This window comes from Lagopus muta, chromosome 24, assembly GCF_023343835.1.
Source record: "Lagopus muta isolate bLagMut1 chromosome 24, bLagMut1 primary, whole genome shotgun sequence".
Lineage (NCBI taxonomy): Eukaryota > Metazoa > Chordata > Aves > Galliformes > Phasianidae > Lagopus > Lagopus muta.
Genome location: NC_064456.1, coordinates 147,574 through 168,469, shown reverse-complemented (window position 1 = coordinate 168,469; position 20,896 = coordinate 147,574). Strand labels below are relative to the sequence as shown.

Genomic DNA, 20,896 nt, shown 5'->3' with positions numbered 1-20,896 from the left:
TGCTCCTTCCCCTCTCCTCTCTTCTCCTCTCAGCCGCCCTCACTCCGCCGCCTCCCCCTCCCCGCACACACGCCTAGCTCTCTCCCTCCTCCTCCGCGCTGCGAGGGGCGGGCCGGCCTCGGGAGGTGAGGGAGGGGCCGGCCGATAGGGAGGGCCGCGGGGAGCCACTCCGCCGCAGGTAGGACGGGAAAGACGAGGCCCCGACCCGCCCCCCAGCGGCGCAGCTCGGGCTGGACCAGGCCGGCCGCACCGCCTCCCCGCTCCCCGCCGAGGCCCTCTGGTTCGGTCCGGCTGCTCTCGCGAGAGTTGAGGCGCCGCAGGCAGAGATGCCCCAATATGGAGGCGATGCGGAGCGGGGGCGGGGAAGCTCTCGCGAGAGCGGGGAAAGGCGGGCTGCGTGGTCGCTGCGTTCGGTGTTACGAAGAGTGCGATGCTGTGAGGTGTTTCTGCCCACGCCGGCTAAAATTAAGGCGGCACAGCCCGTGTGTGGCGTTTTCCTGAGGCCGGCTTTTGTTTCCTCGAAGGCGTGCTTTAGGCAAAATATGAAAATCTATGAGAACGCTGACCTAAGGCAGCAGGCCACGCTGACCTGCCAGGGCCTTCAGCGAGGCCGAGGTGTTCTCAGGTGCCCGCAGTGCTGCTCCTGTGAGCCTAAGACGGTTTACTGGAGTGCTCCGTTCCCTGGGGGTCTCCAGGACTGTGGAGGTGCAGGGAGCTGTGCTGGTGCTGCTGTATCCCTGTCTGCCTGGACTTCAGTTTGCAAACTCGAGCTTCTTTTTAGCTTTCTTTGTTGTGTTACTTTACCTTGAAAAAAAGGGATTGTGCTCAAACAGCGACTTGTACTGAGCATGCAGAGCTAATGAACAAAATGTCTCTTAAACTTTTCTGGAAGACCTTTGTGTATCTCCTTTTTAAAAGGAGGAAGAAAACATGCCATAGGAATGGAGCGTGCCTGAGGCGTGCCTGCTGCTGGCTGTGCTTTGGAGTGGCTGGGGTGTGTGTGTTGGTGGGAATGCCTCCAGGGTGCTGGGGTCCCTATTGCTCTGTCAGAAGCAGCATATCTCAGAGGTGCAAAACACCAGACCTGTACAATCAGATCTTGACAATTCAGGAAACAAAAAATGAGGAGAAAACTTTTTTTTTTCTTTTTTTTTTTTCTCCCCAGGTTTTGGTACTTACATTTTGACTAGACTTTCTGCTCACTTACTGCCTTTTATGCTTCTCATTTTCCTTCTTTTTTTTTTCCTGTCAAAACTGCCTTTCCACATGGCACAGCCTTTTTCCTATGTAATCTTTGCACTTTCAGTTGATAACTCTGGATTTGAATTTTTTTTCTGCCTCAGCTGTCAGTATGAGAACTTCAGTTTACATCTGTTCTTTCACTGGACTTCTTACTCAATAATCACTCTGGGAGCTTACATCTTACCTAATCAGAGCAGTAGTGGTTGAATTCAGATCTTCCTGATGTTTAAATGCTGAGGAATGTGAGTGAAAGTTTTGGGGCATTTAAAAATCTGAATGGTATCAGATACCAATTTTTTACTTCAAATTGTGGCATGGTATGGCCTCTGATTTGGATGGCAATCTAAGCCTTTTGTTTTTTTTTTTCCAGCACTGGAAACAAGGAGAGTTCAAACTGTTTCTCAGTTGTGATAGGTTTATGGAGACGCAATGTATTTTCTTCCTTTAACACAGACCCACTTTGGGGATCCCATAATGGAGGGCATCCATGCTGGTCTTTCCTACAGAGCAGAATCAAGACAAATTCCAGAAGGACTCAATGTTCTGGCAGTTTGCTCAATCCTAACAGCAGCATCCTTCCAAGGATTTTAGTCTGCAGAGCCTTGCTTATCCTTGCTGTAGCTGTTGGCTTCACAGGAGCTATGCTGGGGTGGACATATGTCATATACTTGTTATTGGTTTTGGTTTTAATAGGTATTTCAGTCACCTTGTCTACTGTTGTCTCCAGTATTTGATATTCCTCATCAAAAAGAAAATATGGAACTAGACAATGATACAGTCCGTACCAGGCAGCAACCGGCATTTTACAGAGTCCAAAGAGAAATGTGGACTGAGGAACACGTACAAGCATTCTTGGAAAGAAACCTACCTTCCACCTTTGGTGGAGAGCCACAAATCGCTGAAAAGAAGACACAGCTACGTTGCAGGTGAGCTGTATGCTGGGAATTTGACAGGTGTAAAAAAAAAACACAAACTAAGGAGGCTCTTCCAGCCCAAATCTGGAAAGATGCTAATATCTTCCTGCAGCTTGTAATTAAAGTGCTGAATTGTATTGATTGATAACTGAAGCAGAACAACCAGTTGGAGAAACTTGCAGTGAAGTATACAAGAACAGCACTCCACTAGCCCCCAGTTTAGCAATCTGTAGGAGTGTTTGTTCACTTCAAGATAGTGTGAGGGATATATACATTTTAAGGAGAAGTTGTTAATATTTGCAGCCCCTCCAGTGCTTCCCTCAGTCCAGCTGTCAGACACAAGCTTTCACTTGCATTTTTTCTGATTTCTGCCTTTTGTTACTTGTGTTTCTTAAATTTCAAGAGCTGTTTTCTGTTCCTTCTTAGCTGGGGACATGGAAGGTTGCATAATGGTATGGATAAGATTGGCTGAATTGCTTTTGCATTATTTTGGAGCTATGTTCTGCATTCTCTGAGGAGAATGGGTGATGCAAATAGTACTGCCTATACAGTATTAATGTTTCCACAGCCTGATTTTCCCATCTGCCAAAATTCTCTTTTGGGCATTATCCTAGGGACAGAAGCATATCTTCTGCCAGAGGAGCCCTGCAGGCTCAGTAGAAGGCAGTCTTTGTTGATGACTTAGGAAAATTCCTGGTGTTCTTCCAGCAAGGGAAATATCATCAAAAATATGAATCCCTTTCATCAGCTTCCCTTTTAGTTTTGTTTGACCATGAATGCTTTTGGTTTTCCAAATGAATCTCTTTGGACGTGGAGTGGACTGCCAGTGGTTATGGCTGAGCCTACACTACAAAGTCCTCATAAGAAAAGTAAATTAAAAAATCTGATTCATCATTTCTCTAAGCTTTGTTTCAGCATGTATTCTGAAGGTATACTGAAACTCAGACTGTTATTTTGGGACAGTGATATGCCTTGAGACTCAAGTCTAGCTATGGGTGAGGTTCCACAAGGTGTGGTGAACTAATCTAACAGCTTGCTGCTGCCAAATGGGACAGGACACAGAAGGAAAAGCAGCACAGAAGAGCCAGACCTCTCTCTTTTGTGTAACTAGCTCTTAACACCAGCTCAGCAATGAGTGTGACTACAGCCTAAAACCATGGATCCTGTTTTACTGGCACTGTTGCAAAGGAATTTCCTGGTAATAAGTGAAGGCAAGTGGAGCTAGAGTTTGAGTTACTACTGTGCGTTCTAGTTTTTCATTTCACTTTGAAGACTCATTGTTGATTAATTTCTGCAATTGTGAGATCCTTTGGACATTAATACAGCAAACATTTGACTGCTTTTTTCGGAGATGCGATAGGCTTGTCTCTTTTTTTTTTTTTTTTTTTTTTTTTTTTTGCCCTCCAGATGTAGCAGCTGTATGTTTTTCTTCTAGATTAGGATAGCAGGTATGAAAATGCTGTCTCCTGATTTTCTGCAGTGTGTTAATGAGGTCAAGTAATTGATGCATTCAGTGCTGCGTGCTCTGGTGCTGACAGGGTATCATATGAATGGCATACAAAGTATTCGCGATTCATCTGAAAGGAATGCAAAGGCACAGGGGTGCCTGTATGGGACTCGTGTTGTGCACCAGCTGGATCTGCAGAAGGCAAAGCAGGTTCAGAGTATTCAGTGCCTGCAGAGATCTGAGAGTAGCAATGTGGCTTCTATTCCTGCAGAGTATGAGGTCATGCAAGAGGGCTGCAGACATGGTTGTCATGAAGAACTTTACACACAGCTTATCTTATCTGATTCTTTTCAGGTTCTCCTGGGAAAGTTTCAAAAAGATTATATACAAGAGGTTCCCTATCCTGAGTTGGCTTTTTTCCTATCAGTTCAGAGAGTGGATCTTGAAGGACCTCCATGCAGGCCTAAATGTTGGGTTGGTTCAGGTTCCTCAAGGTAGGCAGAGAGAAAAGAAAAAGCACTCTTGCTTCCTTTTGTACATTATCCTTTTCATAATGTGTGTGTTACCCTGTTCCTTCAGATGTCATCTGAATTATGTGGGAATTTTAATTCACAAATTCCTTAAATCATTAACTTATTAATTTCCATACTTGCAAGAAAACATATTCTGTAATCAAATGTTACATAGTGTAATTTTGAGGACAAGACGCTGCCTTTTTTCATAAAGTTTCCCTCTAATTTAAGTATATAAATATATGCTAACAGCAGCATTTTCCTGTATTGTGGGAAAAATAGCAATCTTTAAAATCCACCCTGCAAAATCTGTTAGATTTTTGCTTTCTAGGGCTGTTAGGAGTTTGGCTGGCTGGCTTACCTCTACCAACAATCAATGGCTTCCTTTCTGCATTCTGCTGCTCAGTGCTGTACGTTGTATTTGGAAGTTCACATCACATCTCAATTGGTGAGTTTTATTATGCATTGCAAAATGTTTCTACAGGACTTAGAGATTGTGTTCAGTGCTGCTTCAAAAAGCATCTCATGTGCAGGCGTTGTTTAGGGGAGCATCCAGACTTCCAGATTCTCGATTCATTGCTCCACCTCTGCCCCTGAGGGCAGAGACTGCCACAGCTCCTTTGTCACAGACAGCAGTGCAAAGGGGGCAGCTAGTGCATCATGGAAGTGTCTCCTGCATAAAGCAGAGGGCCAGATCAAGCTGCTTCCCACTTAGCTCCTGGTTTTCTCCAGGGGTTGTGCAGTTCCTTGCCATGACTGAACTGTTGGTGGTTTTGCGTTCTTAATTTGTTCAGAAACTAGATTATTATGTGAGAAGGCCCTTATCATCATTGTAAAAGTGGATCTGTGGAGTTCTGGCCTCGTAGATAACTTGGCAGCTCTTTCTCAGACAAACCGTATTTCTTGGACTTTCTGGCAGTTCATTGTAGTGCATTCATTTTTGTGCTTTACATTAAAATCTTTCTTCTTTTGTGCATCTGACCAAGCAAAGACTTCGCCTGTAAAATTGTAGGAGTCTGAAATTTTCAGAGGGAACTTTTGAAGCTTTTGGTGCTTATTCAGAAACAGTAAAAATGGAATGAATGAAAATAAATTGTCTCGTACAGCACATTTGATGGTGGGGCATAGAGATGGATGTGTAGTTTTAAGATAAATCCTTGTTGCAACACCTCATGCAGTTACATTCTCTCTACTCTGTTCTATTGTTTTCAGGCTCATTCAGCATCCTAAATCTAGTGGTGAAAAATATTCTCAAGTCCCTTGATCTCAACAAAACGTTGTCCTTTAACAGTTCACTGGTCAATTTTTCAGACCCTACACTTTTGAAAGGTTACGTGGAGACCTTGGCACTCACTGCGTCAGTGACATTTATGACTGGCATAATTCAGGTAGAAGATGAAACTGTTATGTCCTTACTGATGTGTCCTTATGTTTATCTTTGTACAAATGTAAGAAGTGAGACTGCTTGTGTGTTCTCACAAGTTCTAAGCTCAGCACACTTGAATACATACGTTGTAGAAAATGGAACGTGAAGGTCTGCCTCTTCTCATGATGTCTGAAAAAATGGGATAGGTTCAGATTTGTGTGTCCTTGATTAATTCAGCAGTACGTGAAGTAAATTACTTTTGTATTTTATTGGCCAGCTGTTTTGTTCTTTTTTCGACCAATTCTCCAACATGAAGACCCTTAGGTAGTCCTGCATAACCACACACACTTGATCTGAAGTGTTCCTATTTTAGTTTGGCAGCATCCTTCTTAATTGTGCATAATGAATATAGCTTTTCAAATAACTATCCATCAAGTATGGCAGTGAAAAGTCGTGCTTTTCAAATGTGGGAACAAGAAAGGCAGGTTAGACATAGATAATTATATTGCACCTCACTTCTTGTTTGTTCCATACAGTTACTGCTAGGCTGCTTCTGCCTGAAGTCTGTAACAGCATACTTGCCAAAGGCTCTCATTGATGCTTACCTCTCTGCAGCAGCATTGCTTGTCATTGTATCACAGTTCACTTTTATCTTTGACATTGTGCTTGACATCCATAAGGGCTCTCGAGACATTTTTTATGTGAGTAAATTCATTATTAGTGAAAAAAATAAATAAATGCTTGCTTCCTGTGGGATAAAGAAGAGAACAGTAACAAAAATTGAAGGCAATTTCAATATGTCAGTTGCTGAGGGATATTTCTGCAGGTCTCAGCTGTGGTTACATTGTCTTTCTGTTGTCTTGAATGATGAACGGATATTTTTGCATGACATGCAAGAGGAAAAGGGAGTATTTTTAATTACTTATGTAGCTTTATCATTTTCAGCATGTCTGTTATCATTCTGGAGCAAAGGTTAGGGAAAGAGGTATGTTTTTCCTCCATGGATCACTGTGGGCTAACTGTTGGGCACACAGTATCTATGACATATCTGACAAAGATGCAGCAGACTCCTAGCTAAAGATAACTTAAAAATAAGTCTTCCTAATTTTCTTAAGAAAAGACAGACAACTAGAGAGAAAGGTGGTGTAGAGGAGATAAGAGTGATTGAACTAGATCTGAGTTACTTGTGGCTGTGTTTCTCAACAGACCATTCAAAATACTGTTTTGCTCTTAGCAACTTTCTTCCCGCTGAAGGTACTGTCGTAGCAGTAAAAGATAAGTTAAAGTGTGAGGGCAACAGGTCTCAACCTTCTAGAATGTAAAAATACTTGCAGTATCTGCCTCTGATCTTCTCTATGATGATTCCTTTTCAGAATGCGTTCTATTATTTCCTGGCTCTCCCAAAGTCTAATGCCACCAGCATACTGCTATTTTTGCTTAGCATGGCCATGCTACAAATCAGTAAAGCTATCCGGATAACTTATCTTCATAGTCCTGTTGCATTTCCAATGGAGCTTCTCTTGGTGAGTGTTCTCGATGCTGTAGTGATAATTGAGCAGTTCAGGAGTTGCTTGTCTGCGTTCCGGCTCTGAGTGCCATAAGCAGCCTTTGTCGCTGAGCTTTGAGGCGTCTTTCACCGGAGAACTTCCTAAGTTTTTCCCCTGCTACTGTGGAAATAAGGAATCTCTGCCTACAGAAAGCCATGGGCACAAATCACGGTGAACTGCTGCATGAATAAACAGCATTGTGTAGAGGTGAAACCACCATGTTCCAGACTGATTTTTTTTATTTTTTATCTTTTTAATCTTTATTATGATGGTAGTAGAACTGCGGACTTGAAGGTTCGGAGTTCTGATTGAGTTATGGTTTTTTTGGTCTGGAATTGCTGGAGGGAGATATTCAATTTTGTTACATTCAAAGGCAGGTCTTACTGTAAATTCAGTAATATTTGTTGCTGCTGTTTTCTCCTGATGTTTTTCTTTCCTAGAAAATGGAAGAGTTGACTTTTTCTTTTTTTTTAATCAAAACTTTTTCTATTGAAATGAAATTTCTGATTTTTGCAGACAGTCTAGGAGTCTAAGAGATGATAGCTTCTTTTTCTAAGGAACACCTTTCTTAGGAAAACCTTGCTGATGCTGGACTTGAAGCCATTTGCCACTTATCTAACAGTGGCCTGTGGGACAAAGCCTGTGACAGAGCACAGCAACACAGACAGCTAATGGGAAAATTGGAATAAGAAGAAAAGTCCACATTTTGCATAGAATTTATCAGATGTTACTACACTGTAGACATTAGCAAATAGGAAGTATTTGTATAATATACTGATAAAACCCCACAAAAATACATTACTTCCAAATGCTGCGGTGCTTATACACTGAATAAAATGTGTGCTTAGGTCCTTCAAATCCTCCTGCAGGAGTAACTGTCCTTGCTGTTTCTGTTTCACAGAATCTTACTGAATCTGTTCCACAGATTTGCTGTGTGCAGTTCAGGTGCAAATGCTTATAATCTGTGGTATTCTTGTTTTCTTTCCCAGATCATCACAGCTACCATTATTGCCAATTGTATTCATCTTCACGCTGAATCTAGCAGTGCTGTGCTCAGTATGATTCCTCAGAGGTTAGTTATTTCTGCTGTTAGTGAGGTTATACTTTTGAGACACGAAAGAGGTGTTTCAGTCTGTTCTTGAAATTTGACATAGGCAGATTTTTACCAGGAAGCACAGTTATAGGAATAACTGTTCAAGAGAGCTTTGGGATCTCCTCGTTTCAGAGCATATGCAGAATTTGAACTACAGTTTTCTTTATTAGATTCAGATTTTATTAGCGCACAGAGGGAAGGAATTTGTGTTTTTTGTGAGGTGGAAGCACACCCTTACAAATTCAGGACATCTCCTGTGGGGTGGCAGAAGATGCCTCTGATGTTGTTCCTGGGTATGGTATAGACTGCACAGATCCCAGAGCAGGTTTAAACCTTTCTGTTCTCTGATCTTGTAGGTTTCTACCTCCTACACTGCCAGATTTATCAAACCTGAGCAAGATCATCTTGCATGCTTTCTCCCTTGCTATTGTAAGCTGCTTCCTTCTTGTTTTCATTGGAGAGAAGTATGCTTTGCTTCATAACTACAGCATTTCCAGCAGTCAGGTGAGAACAAAGCTACACATACTTCTTAGGCCAAGAAGCAAACTGAATTCAGCTTAGTAAAGCCACTAGTTACCTGGTAGTGGTAAAAATGCAAGCAGAGAACGAGTGATGCCAGCTGATTGTTTTGTATCAACTTGTTATTGTTGATTCTCTGTGGAAGGACAGATGCCATCTATATGTGAAGGCAAAATATGTCCAGTGACCATACTGACCAAGAGGCCTTAGTGTAGCTCCAGGGGTTCATACACACTGCTGCTGCTGATCCCTGGGGGCCACTGCTATCCTGAATCTGTGGGACTTACAATAGCACACAAATATAATAGCTCTAATTGTAAATGGCCAAAACAGCTGTAGTTCTTGTCTATGTGTGTCTGTCAACTTAGTGAATTCTCAGCCTAGGCTGATTGCTCTGAGAGCCTTTTAAGCTGAAGCTGTTAGTTTCCAGTGTGCTAGATTGAGTAAGCACTAACTGGTTTGCAGTACCCTGTTTAACTTGTTGTGATGGCTTTGAGTCTTCATTAGAAAGGAATTAATCCAGAAAGCTGCCCTGGCTTCCTGTAGCCTTTGAGGATAAGTACAAAGAGAATGTCTTTTCCATTGAGTTCTTGTGTCAGCTCTATTATACTGTATACTGAGATATACTGTGCATTAGCTTGGAAGTTTTGAGTTCTTTGTGGATTACTTTGTAAACAGGAACTTGACTTTTGGGTCCATGAGATTCTCAACTGTGAAAACTTTGTGGCTTTTGAGAGAAATTTAACCATGAGAGTCTTTGTTTTCAGAAAGTTTTCTGAGCTGAACAGCCAGCAAGTGTGAGCAGATGTACTTCTTTTTACGCCACTTCTATTTAGGTAAGTCATTAATTTTGGGTTCTCTCTACTTCCTCCTGTTTCTTTTTTACAGGAACTAATAGCTGTGGGGCTTTGCAATATTTGCAGTTCGTTTTTCAGAAGCTTTGCTGTCAGCTGTGCTATTTCTGGAACTGTCATCCAAGAGAAGGCGGGTGGAAGAACCCAGGTGAGCCGGGCTAAAATCATTCTAGACTGAGTATAGGCTGACATTTCATCCAAGCAGTTTGTGAGAAGTAAAGTTATATTCCCATGCAGCATGAATTTGTGCTCTCTATGCTATGCACTGTAATTGTAGGATATTAAGGACATGATGTGCGTTTAAGGAAGCCAGAATTCTGTGGAGAGAATAAGATGCGTTCATACCATGTAAACTGTATTTTAGTGAATATGCCCAGAACTGAAAATTGTTTTGCACTTTTTAGTACTGGACATTATGACCTTAATCTTTTTTTAAAATTATTTCTAAAAATTATTTATTTTTAGGAAGATTCTAACATACTTCTTATGAGTATTTGTACATGCTTCACTGCATCATAGAAGTAACTTGATTTAATAAAACATTTGTGCCTGATATAGGCTGGTTTGTTTAGCAATGTGGATTAGTACATTAGTATAAGAGTCAATATATTAGTTCGTCAAAAGTAATCCATAAGTGATAGTTCAGTAGTTCTAAAACTTTCAATTTCAAATTTAGTGGGTGAGCAGTTTTGTTTTCCTCAATAATGGGCACATAATAGAATACTTTTATCGTTTGCACCCAGGAGGTGCAGGGACATTTTTCTTGGATTCCACATATATTGTTTTAATAGTGGCTCCCTAGGCCCCATAAGCAATGGAAATTTTCCAAAGTGGGGAAAAGCAGCTGAAGGTGGAGTCAAAGGTCTCAGCGATGAAGCTGATGGTGGAAAGCAGGAAAGAAGTAGGTGAGCACTTGACCACTCTAGATACCACTGAGCAGGCCCAAAGGGACATTAGCATATGTTAATACATCCTTGGGAAAGAATGAATATTGTGCCAGTGTACTGCATGTGGGTGTCTTAACTGTTTAAATGTAGAACCTGAACTCTGAGAGAGCTTCCTTGTTTGTCAAGTCGCACAGTGCGTATCATGAGGAATAAAGGAATGCTGCTTTCTAAGACCACATTGGGGTTACAGAGTTTTCTTCCTGGATTTCGGATGGCGTTCTTAAGGCTGACTTGCAAGAGAAATATCTTCTTTTTCAAATTAAACTATCAAATCAAAATCCTGTGTTGTTGTACATAAGAATAGCCCATTTAGGACAAATTTGTGTCTACAGAAGCCTTTTGACATGAGCATTCTGGAATCCATATTGCCCATTACAAGACACCCGTGGACTTTGTCTCCTGGTTGCTTTTTCTATTAGATGGTGTTACAAGCACTATACCGTGTTTGCTTAGAGAAGACTAGGAATCGGTTCTGAAAGGCCTCTCTAATAAAGTATCTCTGTTCAGATAGCAGCACTGATGGGAGCATCTATAATGCTGGTGATTGCATTGAAACTAGGACACTTTTTCCAGATGATACCTAATGTAAGTGAACTTGTAATAGTTATGGTAGCAGCCTACTTACTTTTAAAGCATAACGTGAAGATTATCCTAACAGTTGGGGTTGTAACTTTCTCTACATTTCATTGTTTCAAGGGATAGACTAAACCAAAACAATGACTTTAAATTGTCCTAAATTTCAGCATGGTCAAGTATTTGGAAATTAATACTTTCTCCCATACCCTCTCCCATATCTGACTGTTCAGCACAAACTAAAATTCCTTGGCTAGAAGTGAATTGAAAGTTTACTGCCAAGATCTGTGATTTAAATGTTGTATTTCACTTTTGGTTTCCCATTTTTTGTTGCTAAGGTGTGCTTTTTCAACAAATGGTGTCAAGCAACTTCCCAAATCTGTAAATGAACTGCCCATGCTAATTAAAACCATTCATTGATACAGCAGCTCCATTCTGTAGATAGTGTTGTCATTTGTCATGGTGCTGCAGGAGGCACAGGGATTCACTGAAGAGCTCTGCAATAGAAACCACACAAAGCATTTCAAGAGAAAGTCCAGTTGCATTGGTAGAAGTAATTGTGAAATCACATAAGATAGGTTGGTTTGCAGGTCTGACAACTGCTATACTTACTTATAAAAAATACATAAATAAGATCTAAATTTTAAGCAGTTTGTCTTGGATATCTGTTCCTTATCATGTTGTGTGTGCAATAAATCTCAGATGCAATAAATAACATGCATTTTTTTCTTATTTGCACAGAGCGTGCTGGCTGCTATTGTAGTATTTAACATGCTACCTTTTCTTGAAAAACTTCTGGACATTCCTACCCTGTGGAGAAAGGATAAGTATCATTTAGTAAGTGGCATAAAAAAACAGTGACTGGAATGTGTTTAAAGGAAGAAATACTTTTCTTTGTTCTTTTAGAGCGGGCCAGAATTGTGGAGGTGTGTGTATTGCCACTGTGTATCTGCAAATGCAGGGCTAAGGAAAGTAAATTGTCAGTAACTGCAGCGGAGTTAATGTGTTTTGAGGTCCTGCACTTCTTTCCTGTGATCTTTCTGTGTGACTGTTTTCAGGACTGGGTGGCTGAAAGGTGCCAGCTAGGCTTTTCAACTATTACCATTTCTAGCTCTTTTTTTTTTTTTTTTTTTTTTTTCTTTTTTCTTTTTAGTCTCTTTAATTTGCAAATACTGGAGCTGAGTTGGAGGTCATTTTATATCTTTTTCTCTGTCTCTTGATCAAAGGCTATTTGGCTTGGAACTTTTGCTGCAGTGCTTTGTCTTGGTCTTGATATTGGTTTACTGATCGCCCTGGCAATTGCATTCTTCATAATCAGCATCAGGACACACAGGTACTTGTAACTCCTAGAGCAAAATACTCACTAGAGTTGATGTTTTAGAGATAGCTGCACATACAACAATGTGAAAGTAGTTTCGTGCTTGTAAACACTTTGGTCAGGTCATCCTGGAATCTGTCTATTACTGTCCCAAAGCAGTAACTTTAGAAATGGAGATCAAGGTTTTGGGAATGTAGCTTTTTTTTTCCTCTACTTTATGTGAGAATCTAATAAACATCTTGTTTCAGAATGAAGATGGTGGAGCTGGGACAGATTCCAAACACGAATATTTATAGAAGTTTATCCATCTGCAGAGCCGTAAGAGGAAACAAAAAACAAATGTTCCACCTCTGTAATCTAGCTTCTTCCCTTAAGTGCATTCGAGAATGAGCATTCGGACTCAGTTCACTTGGTTCAAAACTTTCAAACTGAAGAATGCTTAAATATCTGTAGTGTGAAGTGATTCAGGTTGTGCCCCATGGAGCTCCCTGTGTCAGTCAGTGCTGTCCCAGTGGTGGAAGCCACATTGCTGACATTTACGGAACTGTTTGGTGTTTTACCTGCTTTTCTCAGTCTGGTTGTGTCCACACAACACATTTTCAGTAACTGTCTGCCAGACTGACTTGCTGATTCTTACAGTGATGGGATGTAAAGTAGGGCACGGGCCTTTGTAATACACTGTTGAGAAGACAGAACCATACAAAATTGGGTAATTCAGTAGTAAAGAGCTTTGCCACCTGAGTACATTCCCAAAGCTATGCTGATGGATTTGCATAAATCAAATGAGGACAAGGTTAGAAATACAAGAGTGATGTAATGTATGTTTTCTGCAAAGAGCATTAGATATAATATAAAACTATGGATCGAATTTGGATGGTTTTATATTATACCAGCCGACTGTCATCAGTGATAGATCTGCTGGAGGTCTTTAAAACAGGAAGAACTGATTGATGTTTCCAGATGAGTACGTTATTAGTCCGTGCTGCCAGTGCTCCTACCAGCATGCAGTGTGGTCAGCAGTGTTACTTTGTCCTTAGAACATCACCTTGCAGTCTACTGCATAGAGGGTTAGGTGGGGAAAAATTGTTCCTACGAAGTACAACTCTCACAGATCCAACTTTTGTTTTGAAGGCAATGGAGATTGATGGTGTCAAAATCTTTCAGTGCTGTTCTTCCATTTCTTTTGCAAATATGAATAGCTTCAAAAATTACTTGTTACACAAGGTAAATGCCACTTTTTCAGCTAGATAAAGCTTCTAAAAGCGAGTATTATCCCTGTAGTAAAAATATTTTTGTCTTTCAGATGGACATGAAAACAGTGCCTCTAAATCCAAATGAAATTAGAGCCTTAGTTTCAGCTAATCTGTCTGACATTTCAGTGGAAAGCAAAGATTTTAAATGCTCTTGTGTCTGTGATCCACCCTTACCACCACCTCGGGTAAGCTTTAGAAGTATATTTATCTAATCTGTCTGAGGTGCCTATTTCTCTGTCACCGTGCACAGTGTCTTAACTTGCTGGAATTTAAAAGGCTATAAATGCTTATATATAGCATACATATATACATATAATTACTGATTAAAATTAAGCAAATAGAATCGTTTTTCTTCATACAGGCTGTATGTGATAAAGCAATAGGAGCTCACCGTACTGGGTGAATTAATGAGCAGTAGAAATATTTGACGTACCCTGGTGTGGAAGTTGGGTACCACTGGTACCAGCCAGCAGCTGAAGGCACACTGCTAACCATACCTGAAGCTTGGCTAAGTCACTTGCTACTTTGCATACTCTTGTGGCTTTCTGCTGTATTTAGAGTTACTTCAGATGTGTTTTTACCATGAGAGAAGAGAGATCACGCAATTTACAGTGCTTATTTACTGGAAAAAAATAACCTACTCCCTGGGCCTACTACTTCTAACCACTGATGTACTCCTCTCCATTTTCCATATTAGATACCATATACAGAGAAACTGGTGAAGTCATATCATGTAGACAGTAATTCCACGTCATCTTCAGTTAACTTGGTACGTTGGTCAGAGTACGGAGTTAGACAGAACTGTGGGATGCTCTTGCTGGGAGCAGCTAATGCGCAGTCTGCGTCTCCAGGCATTAAAACACAACTTCAGGCTGGAAAAAATGAGGACGAAGGGAAACAAGCTGGTGTTTCACCGAGCTCTGCAGTAGGTAATACCTCAGCACAATTAGATCAGGAAGAACAGCCAGTACATTTGCCAAGTCCGGTTCACACCATTATTTTGGACTTCAGTATGGTCCAGTTTGTGGATTTGCAAGGTTCAGACTTACTACGACAGGTAAGCAACCTAACTGTGTGTAAATGTGAAACCTAAAGTTTACCCAGTGTCACATGTTTCTTGTTAGCCCACGCTGCCCAGTGCGTGGCCAGATATGTTCCGTTGAGCATATTCCAGTTGACCCATTCAAGTGCACTATTTTCAGAAATTGGCAGCTTCCCATAAGGCCACTTTTTCAAGAACAAAAGCCTTGTTATCGACACAAAGGACAAGCTAAAACCTGTCGTCCATTATCTCCAGTCCTACAATTGTGTAAACTAAAGCTATACTATAAACTATATTTATAAAAAGGTCTAATTTGCTCTTTCAATTTTGGCTGTTTCTTTTTTTCTTCTAGCTGGACACTTAAAAAAAAATCCTCTTTTTTAGAACTGTCAGTTTCACAATTCCCTCCTGTCTTCTCTTAGAATTATTTTATTTGTATTGCTGAATGCCTTTATATTCTTTTCCTTGATGTATGTCTTGAGGTTTTTAGTCTTCAAGCAGGGATCCTAGCCAATAGAGATACAGATGTAGCAAAAATAAATTTCATGTAGCTGTGCATCTCAGGCAGATACAGATGGATTCTTACTCAACTCCCTCAAAGTCTGTAGCTCATCTTCAAAGATTTCTGTTTGATCTACAACCTATTGGGAACTGTGGACTGAGCTGATGTCCTTAAAGATTTATTTGCCATCTATTAAGTGACTCCCCTGTTGGAATCTGGACTTATCTCCTTTTCCTTCCAGCTTCATATTCTGAAGTTCTGTAATTCTCTGAAATAATGAGTTTTACTGCTTTAAAAAAAAAAAAAAAAAAGTTGTTTATACATGAGTGTGGCATCAGTGTACATAGAAATGTTTGGAGTTAGCCCGTATTTATGAGAATCTTTTGTTCAAGCGAAGAGGTAACACTTAGCATTATGAAGATTTTGATAGTTTGGCTACTTAGTTCTGAGCTATGAATCTTGGTTTGAGGCTGGAGTAAGGACTTTCTTCAGGGATAAATCATACAATGGAGTTCTTTTCCTATTTGTGTTTGAACTTCTAGAGCATTTGTATAAAGCAGAATTGTTCTATGCTGATATCAAATTCTCTCCACAGATCTTCCATATGTTTTTCAATATCGGCATTACAGTCCTTATAGCTGGCTGCCATTGTGAGTACAGCATTTGCTTATTAATGTTGACTTACCATTGGGGATAAGTTTTAAACTGCAGTGAAATGTTATAGCTCTACTGCTTGGTATGAATTTTGCTGCTTTGTTTATTTTCTCCCATTTTTTATAGCCTCTGTGATAGCAGCCTTTGAGAAGAACGAGTTCTTTGACAGCTGTGTCACCAAAGAAATGTTCTTTCTAACTCTTCACGATGCTCTGCTGGCTGCTTTGGCGAGGCATCAAAAGCCAGATGAGATAGAACTTACTGCAGAAGAGCATGCTGAAAAGCTACAAGCTGAAGATGAGATGGTAGAGTATTTAGCTTACATGTAAGCATTCCTGTTGTTAAATGATTTTGTCAGTAACTTAAGGGTCTTGTGATGTGAATGAGGAAATAAGGCAGAGCAGATGTTCTTCTGAATTTTCCAGTTGTTTGGTTGTTCGCAATGGACAGAGTCCTGTTGTCCCTGACTGGGGAAAGACAACTTTGCATTCAGACTGGAAAGGAATCCAGCTCTGTCTTGCAGTAGGGAATTGCTGTTGTATTTTAGACAGTTTCCATTTCCTGCATCGGGCAAGGACTCTGCCAGGGCAGAGCCGAAGTTCCAAGCTTTTTATTTCCAGAGGTTACTGCACCAGCTTCCTTGGGGCAGGTTGGAGAAGTGAAGGACAGCACTGACTTGATTTCCCAACAAACTGAAGTGTGTGCACATAATCTTTCTGTCTGTCGTCCTCTGCAATAATTTTTTAAGCTCACCAGATGTCTCTGCCAAGTTTGAACAGGGTAGACAGTTGCAAGTTCCAGGAAAAGCTCTTCTTCTGCATAGATTCCATTAATTGCCCCTCCTTGGGAAACAGCCCAACCTTAGGTAATCGTTCTCTGCATGCTGCCAGGAACAAGGGAAGAACGAAGGAAAAAAAAACAACTATCAAAATCTGTAGGAAACAGGTTTCTTTTGTTCTGCTTCTTTACCTCTCTTATCTTAGCACTCTACAGAATAGTCTAACACGAGGTTATTGACCTTCCTGATACTCTCTCCCATAGAAAGGCCTTCACAGAATGGAGGTGACAGTTCATATTCACCACCTTCCCTTTAGTGCATGTGGAGGGCAGACTGTGAGCTGCTTCCATGCAGGAGGTGACAGTGGTTCCGCAGGAGTGTGCATTGAGACCATGCTGGGCTGGGTGTGCAGAAGGGACCCACAGCAGTGGGGTGATGTCAGCACTGCCAGCTCATTTCCTTGGCAGCTGGGTATCTGACCTGCCCTGTGCTCCCATGCCAGCGTGCCCCTCTGGCTGCTCACATGATTTTGCCTTGGCATGGGAACATGACTGGCTCAGCAGACTGGCCACCCTTGGCCTACAGTAATGTTTGTGTACATTTCAGGAAATAAATTTGCTTATGGAGAAGAATGGAGGCTTCTTCTCTGCAAGGAAGCCTAACAGCAAACTCCTGCGTGAAGAGCCAATATCAGATAACTCATACTCAGCCCAGAATGCAGCAGAGTCAAGCTCTCACCTGCAGTTTGAAACTCTGTCCCTTCAACTGAATTTCTAGGACCTCGCATGGGACAAGGAATGGAAGCATAACAGCAACATGTGGATTACAACTATTGGGGAATTGGGATTTCAGTAGAAGGAAGAAAGGTACAGTTAAGCAGCAGTTGTGGTCATTCTTATCAGTATTTGATGCTCTTTTTTTTTTTCTCCTGTTTTTATATTTAGACAGCTTGACTAATGCCTACAGTAATTCTGTGGTTCTTATCAAAAAGGAACACCTAGATAATTATTTTCAAGTAGATGGGATACTCTCAGCAATGTACAAGAGAATTCCTAGTTTTGGTGAATTCTAGCAAATGATTTGTGCATCTTTTCTGAAATTCTTTAGAAGTTGGTTTAAATGCTTCAGCTGAGCACTTTTTATGTATTTATTTATTTATTATTTATTATTATTTATTATATGTATGTATTGGTAGTAAGTAAAACTCATCTGCCATATCTGAATCGATTACATGCAGGCAGATTCATTATCTTCAGAGTGTGTAGAGTGATGTGAGCTTCAAAGGAAAGCATTTTCTTATTGCTGCTCAACAAGTTGCTGAAGTTGATATTGTCAGCACTAACATAACATGAGTATTTCTTCTGTTTACCAGATTTACCAGAACAAAATCCCAGTAAACAAAAAATTTAATTACATTTTCTTTGCAGTCTCTTACTGAAATGGTAAAGAACGGAGGAATGTATTTATTTTGTTCTGAAGAGCCAGAAAAAAATTGTAGACTAAGATATAGGTAACGCTTAGGGAAAAAAAAATCAGCTTGCTCATATTTTCTGCATCAGCCTAAGCTAGGGTTGTACTGACAGCAGCGGTGTTCAACTACATCAGCAATGTATGTCACAGGACTCTGCCATGCCCTTATTTGTTCCATGGCACAGACTGCCCTTGTGGAGAGTCACAGGTAAAACTAATTTTACATGAGGGGACAGCATTTGTCTGTAAAGCTGCAGTTCTGTATGTGTGATCTACAGTGGTAAAGGATTTTGGTGAGTTGTGCCAAGTTACTTAGTGTGGAGGAAACTGAGTGCTGGAGCCCTCATATCGTTTGGATTGAAAGATAGGAAAACTGAAAGCTCAAATGGTATCGAGTAATTTTCAAACCACATATGCTTCCCTGCATTGTTTTGGACAGTGGCTTCATGCCAAGCTCCTCTCAGCTCTGTTCAAAACAGAGTAGCACAAAACCCATGAAAATCATAGTCCTCATTTCCAGATTCTGTTGGCTCTGCTATGGCAGCCTTGATTTAAGGTGAAATGGCATTCGTAGCTGTTGGCACTATGGAAAGTCTCCACTACAAACCAAAGACTTGAGTTTTTTGTTGGCTTACTGGGCAGAGTTCAGTGTTTTTCCTTCCTACCATGTGACTGCAGAGTGGAACACCAGGGGACAGCTTGGACGTCAGCATATTAGTTTTCAAATTATGAGCATTGTTGTTGCAAAACAAATACTTTGCTGACAGGAAGTTCAGACAAACCTGATCATTTTCCTATACAGCTGTACAGTGCCTCAGCTCCTGCATGCATACAGAATGCTTCTGTGATTCACCAAGCACAAATCCGTGGACACAGGCAGTGAAGTGGCAGAGCACGTACTTTATGGCTGAGGACTCCACCTGTGCCTCTGAAGTCAGAGTTCAAAGGCCTGCCTGCAGTAGTGTGTTTGGAGGCAGTTTGATGTTCTCGCCTGATCTAGTTGCAACAAATGCAGCTGTTTTGTGCAGACAGCATCTTTTTAATGCCCTTCTGAACCAGTACAAACCCATGACATTTTCCTAGGAGGGCATGCTGCAGAGTCCCAGGCAGCTTTCTCACTGCGCTGAATTAGAGGGTGCTGATCCCAGAACATCACCACGCAAAATGCAAAGTGTGTGCAGCCTGCCGGCCCTGCCTGTTGGCATTTTATTGACATACTGCTTTGGTACACACATGGCTGCAGAAAACAGAAGGTGGTAGAGAAACCTCAGGAGCTGCACAGAGTGTGGCAGGAGCAGTTCTTAGGCAACAGGCTGCAGTGTGTCACACTGCGGAAGCTATGAGGAAGGACCAGGTAAACTGGTTGTGTATGGGCATAGTTTGGTGGCATTCGTTCTGCTTTAAAAATGAATGCCAGGCTGGCTGTGGGAAGTTGACTGTAGTTGGGCCTAGAGCTGGCTCAGAACCCCTCTGTGGGCCAAATTCACTGAAGTGTGATGTGCAGCATTGGCTACAGGAGGTGTGAACGTGCACTAATAGGACCAGCTGCAGGAGTCCCAGTGCTAATACAGGACAATAGATCCCACAAAAGGAACAGGCAGCCAATATACTGAACTCGAAGTGGTGTTTGTCGTCTGTTTATACTGTGTTTATACTCCTTTGAGGAAAGAACTTTCTTATATGGTTGCTGTTGGATGTGAGCAGCGTGCTCCATCATGCTTGAAGTCTCCAGCTCAGTGCTACTTCTAGCACAGCGGTTGTGGAAGGCTGAAATCGGGGACTGCGTGTATCCTTCTCCGTGTCACATTATTGCCATATTTTGTACTATCGCATCTCACTTAGAACTCTTTGCAGGGGGAACAGACAGAGGAATGGAACCTGTCATCCCCAGAGCTCACACGAGGATTTTTCTGCCTTCCAAAATCGCACACAGAGGTACCCACCTTTCCCTGCAAATATTTGTATCTGATGCCCGGGCAGCGCTGTGCGGTGCCTGCCCATAGTGAGCTGGACGGGTCGCGCTCCCTCTGCCGGCATCCAGCAGGACCAGAGCCGCGGCTGCACGGGGCGGCCGTCGTGCCCTGAGCCGTGGGCTGTGAGGTGTGCGGCAGCTGTGCGGGCAGCGCAGGAGCCGCATGATGTTAAACAGTTGTTGACAGAGCTGGCAGGAGTTGTAAGGGAAACGCGTCGACGTCTTTATGACCAGTACTGGGTCTGTGCTCACAGCAAAAAATTCCCCAGCAGCCTAGCAGCCGACACGTTGCTTTTTGTGATAATTATTGAGTGTTAGTATTTAATTCTTCTCTGACTATAATGGCTACTCCAATCTACATTTCTGATGCCAAAGCTACAAGAGCAGCTCCAAAAGTAACACCTGCTATTTTATTATGTTGGGCCAGGATGCCAGAGGCAGACGCTGATGTTATGGCAGGAGAGGTTGAACGTTCTCTGCAGTATCCTGTTACATTTTGTTGTCGTGCATGAGGTAGCAGCAGAGGGGCAAAACGTGTGTGATGTGGAAGTGCAAATGAAGCAAGGATGTGTCACTGAATTCCTCCATGCGGAAAACAGGGCACCAAATGACATTCATCGATGCTTGGTGAAGGTTTATGGAGGCTGAGCAGCGGCTGTGAGCACGGGGTGGCAGTCGGGGGCGTCTCAGCAGTGGTGTCAGTGGGTCACCTCTGCCGGTTCAGATTCTTATGGACATGGCAGGACAGCTCTTATTCGTCACTGGCAAAAGCGCTCAGCTAATGGCAATGACTATATGAGAAACAGCGCTTTCAGGTGAGAATTTGCTCGATCAAAGTGTTATTGTGCTCTCCGTATGTGTTGGAGCGTCCATGCAAATAAATAGGAGGCGTT

General features: G+C 41.8%; 1 protein-coding gene across 12 annotated transcripts; it reads left to right on the top strand.

The window, feature by feature from the left end:
- Window positions 1-66: 66 nt before the first annotated feature.
- Window positions 67-20,895, top strand: SLC26A8 (solute carrier family 26 member 8). Of its 12 annotated transcripts, none has more exons than XM_048925604.1 (20): window positions 67-178; window positions 1,970-2,168; window positions 3,958-4,097; window positions 4,432-4,563; window positions 5,328-5,503; window positions 6,018-6,182; window positions 6,855-7,004; window positions 8,018-8,100; window positions 8,478-8,625; window positions 9,529-9,642; window positions 10,949-11,026; window positions 11,756-11,851; window positions 12,241-12,347; window positions 12,581-12,650; window positions 13,464-13,556; window positions 13,636-13,770; window positions 14,283-14,642; window positions 15,725-15,779; window positions 15,910-16,088; window positions 17,168-19,879. In XM_048925604.1, exons 2-20 carry the CDS (start codon window positions 1,999-2,001, stop codon window positions 17,336-17,338), a joined length of 2,622 nt encoding a protein of 873 aa, XP_048781561.1. In that variant the 5' UTR covers window positions 67-178; window positions 1,970-1,998; the 3' UTR covers window positions 17,339-19,879. The 12 variants fall into 12 exon arrangements, 10 of the variants coding, with proteins under 10 accessions (XP_048781561.1, XP_048781560.1, XP_048781559.1 ...); XM_048925603.1 differs by having other exon boundaries at window positions 68-178; window positions 1,936-2,168; XR_007373198.1 differs by lacking the exon at window positions 67-178 and adding exons at window positions 19,886-19,966; window positions 20,431-20,895 and having other exon boundaries at window positions 2,051-4,097; window positions 17,168-17,427.
- Window position 20,896: the final 1 nt, after the last annotated feature.